This window comes from Anguilla anguilla, chromosome 5 (genome assembly GCF_013347855.1).
Source record: "Anguilla anguilla isolate fAngAng1 chromosome 5, fAngAng1.pri, whole genome shotgun sequence".
NCBI lineage: Eukaryota > Metazoa > Chordata > Actinopteri > Anguilliformes > Anguillidae > Anguilla > Anguilla anguilla.
In genome coordinates this window covers 47,185,906-47,196,503 of record NC_049205.1, presented here as the reverse complement: position 1 = coordinate 47,196,503, position 10,598 = coordinate 47,185,906, and the positions used below count along the sequence as shown (strand labels likewise).

Below are 10,598 nucleotides of genomic sequence, written 5' to 3'. Positions count from 1 at the left end.
AAAGGGGGATTAGAAAATACATGGTGACTAGTCAAATATTAAAATGCAGTATTTTGTTTATTGATTTAGTAATATTAAAATCATGATCACCAACACTTTTTTAACAATTGGAACTCCCTAAAATTAATTCATTAGAATTAAAATTAATTGAATTAATACGTTCACAGACTTTCCGACAATTCAATACATTCTCCTTATTCAGAATTATGTATCAGTTACCTATTCAATATTTGAGAGAACTTGTGAATATTGTATTTGAATTATGTCATTGTTGTTACAGTTTAATTACGAGTTAGCCGAGGACACCGTCGGACTAAAAAAAATCCATGCATTTTTATATTTATGTTTCATCCCTTCATAACTGACATTATATCATACTAGGCTACTTTGCAAGGCCCTGACTGGTTACCATTTCCATAAAGTTTACCTGTAGCATAGTTTACTTGTGCTACTGTTAATGTATATTAAGATTTTGTGCATGAGTACAATTATGGCAAATAACACATTTTATCATTCCGAGAATCTATTGCCTGGTTATGAAAATACCCGACACAGCAAAAGCAATTTTGAAGACGCAGGAAAACTAAACTAGCCAAAACTGACGACTGTTTTAAGCATTACAATGATTTCTCCCCAAGAAAAATATTACATTTTTAAGAGCCAATTTGCGAAAGAAAATACGGTTCTTACTTAATAACATTACATCACCATTCATCTCCATTTGCATGTTTCCCTTAATATGAAGATTTTATAAATACATCCTTTAGATAAAAAATCATAATGTGCTTAAAGTTTGGCGATTGAAAACGATAGTAGAATGAATGTATAAAATAAGAAAGAAAAAAAAGAAAAAAATATAAATGAAAAGACCGTGAGCACGAGAAAGTCACAAGCTGAAGGTCCCTGACAGAAGAATTATCCCGAAAAGAATCCATATTTTCGGTGTTCGACAGCCGCTCTGCGTTTCAAATGAATCAGAAGAGAATAGGCGACCGCTTGAGTTTTCGCGTTCACACAGTGGAAAAACATCAAAACCTACGAGGATCACGTTTACGGCTTTGCACAATCGCTGGATTCTTGTTTTATTGCGTATTCTATTTCATTTCAGCATTTTACTGTCTGTCCTAGGGTAAGAAAAAGGTATTCCAGGCCTCTTCCAATTTTATTTATTTATATCCATAAACGGAAACCTGCATTATTGCTTATCAAAACATTGGTTGCCGATCATTCCTCTTGTTTCAAAGACGGGTTATACATAAATACATATTCGTTAAATATCGAGTAAATTTCAATAATGGCTCGTCCCCGACCTCGGGAGTACAAAGCTGGAGATCTGGTTTTTGCAAAAATGAAGGGATACCCACATTGGCCAGCGAGGGTGAGTATGTGAGGCAACCGGGCAGGAGAGCAGGGAGGCGGGGTTGGCTGGGACATTACTGCCGGTGGTAGAGGACGGGAGATGCTGTTGTTCCGTTCATCTCGTTTTCCTTTCTGTCTTCATCTTTTCAGCAAAATCAATGCTTTATTGAAGACTGGCCTTCAGTGGGCATATATTAGTCTATGGAATGATATCTATAATAGAAACGATAATAGCCTACTCCGTAAAGTATTTAAAAGGTTTGTGAAAACGTTTGTCAGCATTTGTGTACTGTAGCCTACTTGCTGGTGGAGTTACGCCAGCGTTTTCTTTCATAACGTTTCTCCATTTTCTCTTTTTTCTTTTTTTTTTTTGAAGGGGGCGTGGAAGGTTTGTAATGTGACTAGTTTTAGTTTATTGTGTTTAAAACGTACCGTTTTAGAATTGTCGTGTATATGCCATTCACAATCGTTATTGTGATAAATTATTGTGACAATACGCGCCTTCTGAAAACTTGTGCACTCTCCACCAGTTTATCCTCGGGCAGACCACAAAATTACACGTCTGTTTTTTATAATCCATATTGACTTAATTAGAATATCAGTTTGGTCAAAGGACCTTGTCATTTTTGTGACTAACTTGCCATTAATGGGACACTGCTTAATAAACACGTTCGTTCATTTTAGTCCGCCTAAAATGAGGCTACTGTTTAATTGTATTTTAAGTTGAGTAATTTGCTGTACTGCCTTGCAAACAAATCAAGCATTAGTGCTGAATAAAACTGAGATCGCAGTCGCGATGGCCGATGGATTTAGGCCTTTGTGATTATTCTCAATGTAGGCTAAACATTTGAAAGGATTGTCGAGCACAATACTTTTAGTACATTATAATATGCAGGTGCTTTAAGAATAAAGCTGATTTTACCTGCAAGTCTCAATGCAAGTCTTCAAAATCCATCTGATCAGCGTTTACCTACATGCACATTAGTGTCATCTAACGAGACGCTCACAGTGTATGGGTGAACAGATCTTTGTACTAGAATCTTTCTTAATTATGGGCTAGTTCAGGAATTGTCCCAAGCGCTTACCCGCAACTAAAACATTATAGATCCGTTCTTAGTGGTGACTTTGAAGTGGAATTGCACATGAGCGAAATTTACTTGTGCTTTAATTTAGAAACCATTGTATCAATAAAAAAACCTGAAATGTTTTGAACCAACGCATTTCAGTAAATGTTAGTTAGCCAAAGTATCAATCTGTGAATTAAGAGAAAATGATTAGTGGCTTTCTTGAAGCAATATTTCTGTTGTTCTTTATCTTATACCTCCATGATATGTAACCCACAAGAAAATAGTTAAACAATTTCTGTAAACAAATTAAACAAATATCCCTGCATTTCAGTGAAGTGCAGTAAAATTGCCTTGGTTTATAAAGCCAATACTGCAGGTGTGACATTTAGCCTATTTAAAATGCCACAATGTTGGTTAGGATGACCAAAAAGCAAGGTCATGTGGTTTGAGGAAGCCAAAACCAATGGTGAAAAAGAGCCTAGTCATGATTCTAAAATGTTTAATTATAACTTGCGATGGCAGACATGCTTCTCAGCAAGTTACAGGTTGGTAGGACCAACCCTAGTGACGCCACTGATGGCAAATATATTGTAATATTTACGATTACAGGTAAGAAGGATATATAAATGTTTCGACACCCCCAACCTGTTGTTTTTACCTCTTTTGGGGGGGGGGGGGGGGGTCCAAGTCTTAATTATGGGGGTCAGACCCTCCCCAATTCCGCCCATAATTCAAACCCTGCTTGTCCTCAGCTATCTATTTATTAAAGACAGCGATCATGATTCGTTCACTGTGGTTTGTAGTACGGCATGGTATAACCCATTATTTATTGCTGAGAGAAAACACCAACTGCATTTTTCCGGTTACATTTTTTAATAGTGATTTGGGAATAAAGTTCGAACAACAGGGTCAAAGCAGTGGCGACCATTACCTTCATGTATTAAAAGTATGAAAGGTCTCACATGCCTGTGCCCTTGCATGGCGATTGTTTCCAGTGTTTCTCTTCCTCCCTGTCACTCCTTTTTGTGTGCTATTGTTCCATTATGTCCGTTAGGAGGTCAGAAGTCTCATCTGGCCAACCAGCTACGATCCATTCTTCAGACCTCAGACTAAAAACTGTTACTACAATTCAGTCCTTGTAATTGTTGTAGCTACGTACAACAAACACAACCGCTTTACCTGATAAGGATTTCTAGTCAATTTGTCTTGAGCGATCCCCAAAATCCAATTGTTTCTACTTGGCGCCATTCCCTTTTTACACCTGTAAACCATGGCAGATTAAATTTGGGCCAGATTAGTACTTTTAACTGCTTTACACAAGAGTCCACCGATTAGGTTACGGTGTCGGCATCTTGTCCTTGCAAAACCTTGCTGTATCTCAGGGGAGTTCATTAAGTGTGGCGTGAATAAGCCAATGCACCTACTGCACTGGCCATCCAGTACTCAGGTGATATGCAAATGGATAGTGGGCTTGACCAGTTCAGGCTGCATCAGCATAATTGCTTCATTATATGCTGTCCCAGAGATGATCAGTGAAAGCAGTCTGCTGGCATTGTAAATTACTTGTTGATGTGTAGTCCCCCCCATGATCCCAGTGCATTAGTTTCTACTCTGCATGACTCCCATGGAATACAATTACTTGTTCCACAAGTGTGTATGAGGGCTTTCAGGTGACATATATTTAGCCATGGCTGGATAACATTTCCACTGCCATATTACAATAGCTGTAGCTTAAAGACCATTCATGCCTACATCTCAGTATGACTTATGGATGTGTATGACTGTAGCCAGTTTTAATTTTGTGATGGTATGTGTAAATTGTAAATGAATGCAATTAAGAATATGTGGCATGATAGGAATTCCAAACTAAGAAATTAAAAAGTGATACTCTGTGGCAGATATCATGTGATCATTTTGTTAAGTGGTATGTGCTCATAAAATTCTAAGCTCAGATTAAAAATTATTTTAATGAAACAATATAATATACACAATGGCTTTGTATGAGAAATACGTTAATGCCCTGTGAATTTCACCTAGTACTTGCAATGAAGAAAATCAAACAAGCCTATGTTCATATTTCACTACTTTCTATTTTCCTGTTTGACAGGTCTTCTGCTTTCCCTCCCTTCTGTTTTAATTCTATTTTGTTACTGCTTCACATTGACTAATGCGTTATGAACTATCAGATTAGCTAAACACCAGGAAATAATTGTTTACTAGGTTTGTTCTCAGGTGCATCATTTTTTCTCATAATCTCTGTGATCATTACAGTAGTACATTCACTAACTGTGATTTCATCAGTGGTCAACCTGGGGGAGTTTTTTTTCCTATTTACATGAGCTAATGCTATAGTTCCCACCACATAGATTTTTCATTTGGTGTACAGAGCGGAGTACAGTGCAGTGATGCATTTATTTTCCAAACCATAATTCCCTTCACCTTCAGGCACAGAGTGGCCGTTGATATAAAGTAGAGGCTCATCTTTGTATGTAATTATTGATTCCAGGTTTAATGGAACCTTCTTGTACAGGCAATTCTGTAAAATCAGATTCTGTACCAGGAAACTCTGTTTAATTAGAAATCGACTTTCTTTCCCCAAACCATACTTCTACTTGCAGTTTGAGTAATTATGGAGACAGCCTGTGCGTCTCAACGTGTGTTCCTTCCCTCAGCACATTGTTTTACATCTCAGGGGTGATCAAATTGATCAACTAGCGGCCATTATGTTCTTTTTCACCACAGAGATTCTGTTACCTGTAATGTTTATCTGCATTAGACAAATTGCAAATGATGGTAGTAAATTATTGTTCTTTTCTCCTCTTTTAATTTTTTTCAACAGATTGATGAACTCCCAGAAGGAGCTGTGAAGCCACCTGCAAATAAATACCCCATCTTCTTCTTCGGCACCCATGAAACGTAGGTCACGTGTGTCTTCCTTTGTTGTGCTTTTGAAAATAAGTAATTGAGAAAGAATCAATGTGCGCAGATCTAACTACAATGTGGTATATTTGAGTATCAATATTGAGAATGTATTATTCCACTGGCATGCGACATGACTTTATGAAGTTGTGCACGGGCCAACAACATTCATAATAGAACATTAAGGACAATGCGCACTAGGTTAGATTCCATTGAAGACTTGGTGATCAGGGCTGAGTTTGAACAATGTTAAGGCCAATTTGCTTTACACCAGTGGTCTTCAACCCTGGTCCTGGAGAGCTACAGGGTCTGCTGGTTTTTTTTTTCAACTTAAAATCAGCATCCAATTGAGACCCAAGACACCAGGTGAGTTGAGTCAACGGTGTAATCAACTGCTCTGATTGATTCATGAAGTGCAGAGTCACCAACCAGCAGACCCTGTAGCTCTCCAGAACTAGGGTTGGAGACCACTGCTTTACACTATACCAGCTTCAATAATTGGTGAGTGCACAATATGTGGAATGTGAACTATGAACCTCAAAACATAATTACTGAGGTGCTTTGCTTGTGGTCTTATTTTTTGAATGGAACTAAGCTTAGATGCGGTTACAGAATGTTCTTATTTTAAATTATCTTTTAAAAAGTTAACTAGCTAGGTGTATTTCTGAAGCAGTCATAAACCTGTTGGCCTTTTATCAACGTTTGTTTTTGTAAGTTTTGAGTAGGTGGAGTCTCTTATAGAGATCCACCTAAATGATTGGGAAGGATAGAGTTTGGTAAAATTCCTAATAGCCAGAAATGTTCCCCGAATTTACTGTGCACATGTTTACAAACTTGTAATCATAGCTAAGGAATCACATTGATGCTACAACCATTAATTATATTTCATGGGTGCATTGTTGCTTCAACCCACAGTAATTGCCATACTGTGTCATTGTTTTTGTCCCACTCCAAATTCAGTGCATTTTTGGGCCCAAAGGATCTTCTCCCATATAAAGAATATAAAGAGAAATTTGGCAAGTCAAACAAGAGAAAAGGATTCAACGAGGGTCTATGGGAGATTGAGAACAATCCTGGAGTTAAGTTCACTGGCTACCAGGTCAGCTTCTTTTCACGTGACCCAGCTTTCTCTTTATGCGTTCAGAGTGTGGTGAAGAAAACTAACAGTTATCTGAGGAAATTAGATAAATATTTATGTTTTTATGTATTTAGGTTACCATTCCAGGCTTATTCTGATTTTCAAATGTTTATGCCTGTTTTATGAATTACATTACTGACAAATATAAGTCTTCTTTGATAAGGGAAACAAACTGGCTGCTCTTTTGCAAAGACATTCTTATTTTATACGTGTGCCATCTTCAGTGCATGAATTTCTTAGTCATATAGATGGATTATGAAGGTGTTTGCCTTTCTGCCAGCTGCACAGCTGACCCCGTAAACAGTGTAATGAGAATGGCTGGAGAGTTAAATGGTGACGTCCGCGATGATGTCATTAACATAGGAATGATAGAGCATGCTGAAAGTTTGCCTGTGTGTGCAGGCTATCCAGCAGCAAAGCTCCTCAGAAACAGAGGGGGAGGGGGGCAATGCCGCTGACGGCAGCAGCGAGGGCGAGGAGGGCGACTCCATAGAAGAAGATGACAAAGGAAAGCAGAAGGGAGACAAGGCCGGATCCAAGAGGAAAAAAACCGCTTCTAACAAGGTATACAAATCGACAAGCTGAACAAGCAAGATCCTCGTGCATGTGTTGGGGAGTGTCACGACAATGCCATAGCCCAGGGTGATGTTTCCTCTGCTGGATAGAGAATAATTTTTAGGATATATAACTGCAATACCCTACTGGAACATTTTGGACTCTAAAGTCACTAATTTCACCTGAATTTAACAGAAACGTAATTTTGTTATTCAGGTATTTGGTGGGTTGTATTCAGCTGTAGCACTTAAACTCCTTATTCCTAATTGCAGGCTTTTCAGGCAAAATATCCCTTTAGTTTAAGAGCAGGGTTTGTCAACTACGGGAATAACAAAGACATTCCATCCTCCCCCCCATATGATGATTTTTGTTAAAATATCATTTCACAATTATTTAGAGAGTGGAAACATTGTTAGGTCAGTAACATCCTTTTTTCCATGGCTTTATTAGAGGATGTTTGGAAAGCTTTAAGAGTTGGTACAAATCATATCAAGAAAGCACAAGGCTTACAGAAATACTGGAGGTTTAGTGCAGCTAGATGAAATCATTCAAACAATGTGCTCTCCCCTCTTCAGAGAAATGAAGAACCTTCTACAGTTACTTCTCCACTGAACCTCACTTAGCAACCACTGTTGCTTAGCAACTGGAGTGCTTCTCTGGCACACATTTTACAGGGAATGATGTATCAGAAGATCTGTTTCTAAAGCAATATGTATTATGTCCAGTTACAGTACGATTCAATTTCTATGTCCTTATATCATGATTGGAGAGGTTATCTCTGCTCAGATGTTTTATACTTCTCCGGTGAATATGTTTAGTCATATACAGAACTGAATAAACCCAAGCCATAGGAGTTTACAGTTGAAGTTATGTGGTTATGTTTTCTCTGTAATATGGCATGTACAGTATTTATTTATTTTATCCAGAACCCTTAATTGACAGATTTTATTGGGCATGTGGTGTTGAGTCATGACTCTGATTCTGAGTCTGAGACATATCTTAATTGAGAGGCCTTTCATTTCGGCTTTGATGGATCCATTGCAAATGAGCTGGTGATGAACGCTGCACTGCTGCACAGCAGAAAGGCTTGCTGGCCAATCACGCGCTAGCACTGGCTTTAAGGGCGTAGATTTTAGCTTTCGTTTTTCCCAGAAGTCGTCCAAGCTGTCCAGGAAGTCCTCGGGTGAGGAGGAAGAGCTGGATAAGGATGGCGAGGAGGACAACCACAAGAGCTCGGAGGCGGGAGACCCCGACAACGACATGCGGAACGCCTCAGAAGGACGGAACGCCATCCAAGGGGTAAACACTCAGCCCGTCTAACTTACGCTTTGCTTTTACTTCCAATCTTATAAGAACATAGTAGATCTGCTTATCTGATATTCATGTACCCCAGAACTAACTGCATCAGCAGTGTAAATGTACCGTGTGATTTTATAAATATGAAAATTTAAAAGACTGTGTAACATGAAATAGTGTTAAACGCCTTGCATCCAACTTACTCAAACTTACCCCTCCCCCCCCCCATCTGTAATGGATGTTTTAAGTTTAAGGCTGTTCATGATTTTGTGTCATTCCATGGCATTATGCAGAACAGTAAGAATTGCTGAGTTGTACTTGCTTTCAATCACATATCAATTGCCTAAACTTATACTGTGTCAGGTACAAGTAACAAGCAAATGTACATGTAGATCTTAACAGAAAAATGGAAATTACTACTAGGTTATTGATACCTAAAGTACCTAGTGCTTTGATAAGTCTGTCTTTCCTCTTGAACATCTTTAAACATGAATAACAACATTTACCACAAACTACATATTTGCTTTGAAAGAGGCTAAATTAAAGTAAATTTGACTAAATCAGTATGGTGTACTGTCTGTCAACAGACATCAGAAATGCCAAACGTCACCACAAGGGGGCACAAATGTTGTGTTGAGTGAGTGAGTTGAGTTAAAATAAGAACTGGATTGTCTTCAAAGAGCATGTGTAGCAAAAATACAATTTATAAAAACATGAATTTAATGGCTTTGTGTTTTAAAGTGCTGTACACTGTATGTTACTGCATAATGTAATACTTCCAGTCTGTAGTTTTTGGCACTTTCATAATTTTTGTTAATGTGTATTTGTCATTCTTTTCCAGACCCAGTTACGCAGAGAAGAGCATTAAGTGTTGAGGATGCCCCTTTAGGGAGGCCGATTATTGTGGCTGTCAAGTGTTATTTGAATTGTGAAACTCATGAATATTCCCACCATTCTACTCTGGTGCTCCATTACAAACTAGGCCTCTCACATGTACCTCCTTATATAAAGATTGACCATCTTTTCTACTACTATGACACGAAATACCTATTTTATTGACCATGGGGTCAGTTCATTCAACAAGCTTGTGACAAATCATGAATATATTTAACTCATTTCTGTGTTACTTTCTATCCAACTTGTTCAAATAAAAAGAAAAATGCATCACAACCTTGAAATAGTGGTAGGTATTAACATACAGCTTCCCTTCTTTGACTGATCTGTCTTCAACAAATCACAGCTTGTGATATTTTTTAGTTTTCATGTTCTCTGAAATACCCTAACATTGTTCTTATAGTATATTGTCACTCTGAACTGGATATTTATACAATTTAAACCAAACGTGGACAGCAGTATATGCTGGTATATTTGTCAGATGAATTTTCTCCACATCATAATACTTATTTCTTTATATTATAAGAAGACATTTTAACGGAAAAGGTAGAGTAAATGTTTGAAGTATTGTGCACAATCCAAGTAACACTTTGTATCTATATATTTTATTTAGCCATAGACTTTAGGACCACACGCATTCAACTCACCTCTAGCTACAATAATGTCATCTTACAAAAAAGTGAAACATTAGTTGTGTGTCTGTGGCATTGGGTTATGTTCCTAAAAGCTTTTTAGTGGAATGCATGACCATTGTACACTTATATGACATGGAGGTAATCTTGGCTAATCAAATCTGCTTAGGCTAATCAAATTACCTGCAGTTAGCCATTTGCACTACGTCAACATTACAAATTTACCACTGTATTCTGTTTGCAAAAGCACCTTTCCTGCTAACGAAAGTCTTCATTCCATCTGCAATTTAAAAAGTAATACACATTCAGCTTTGGGGAGGTCTGCATTTCCCTAGTTACATTAATTCTTCCAAAATTAAAGCATTCCATTAACATTGTAGAAGTTGCCTTTTGCTTTTCTATTTTTATCATACAAAGAATATATTCTATTTATTTTTCTTTAAAGCTAGTACAAAGCCTGTGTGGAAATGTAAGCTCATTTACTCTTTGAGTTAGATTACATTTTAATAATTGTTATGCTTGTGATTGGAACATGTTTTACATTTTCAAGGTTTGTAGTTAAATGTAAAATGTTTTTTGCTGTTTATGGGAAATAATTTTACAGAATAAAATCATTGGAATGCAACTTGTGTTGTGACTTTTATGCATTTACTAAATTATATACTGTATAACAGCATATCAGATATCAGATGTGCACTGTTATGCTACAGTAATGGAATCTAAGGCACTATTGTGTGT

General features: G+C 37.5%; 1 protein-coding gene across 3 annotated transcripts; it reads left to right on the top strand.

Annotated features, from left to right (window-relative positions):
* The first annotated feature begins 724 nt into the window (after positions 1–724).
* LOC118227573 (hepatoma-derived growth factor-related protein 3-like) lies at positions 725–10,485 on the top strand. Of its 3 annotated transcripts, none has more exons than XM_035418172.1 (6): positions 725–1,378; positions 5,266–5,342; positions 6,306–6,444; positions 6,895–7,047; positions 8,191–8,337; positions 9,176–10,485. In XM_035418172.1, exons 1-6 carry the CDS (start codon positions 1,295–1,297, stop codon positions 9,200–9,202), a joined length of 627 nt encoding a protein of 208 aa, XP_035274063.1. In that variant the 5' UTR covers positions 725–1,294; the 3' UTR covers positions 9,203–10,485. The 3 variants fall into 3 exon arrangements, with proteins under 3 accessions (XP_035274063.1, XP_035274062.1, XP_035274061.1); XM_035418171.1 differs by having other exon boundaries at positions 776–1,378; positions 6,886–7,047; positions 8,194–8,337; XM_035418170.1 differs by having other exon boundaries at positions 780–1,378; positions 6,886–7,047.
* The last annotated feature ends 113 nt before the right edge of the window (positions 10,486–10,598 follow it).

Coding starts and splice junctions, on each gene's coding strand:
- LOC118227573 (XM_035418170.1), top strand. CDS start 1,295: ATGGCTCGTCCCCGACCTCGGGAGTACAAAGCTGGAGATCTGGTTTTT. Junction 6,445..6,885: donor TTAAGTTCACTGGCTACCAG/GTCAGCTTCTTT, acceptor CTGTGTGTGCAG/GCTATCCAGCAGCAAAGCTC. Junction 7,048..8,190: donor AAAAAACCGCTTCTAACAAG/GTATACAAATCG, acceptor CGTTTTTCCCAG/AAGTCGTCCAAGCTGTCCAG.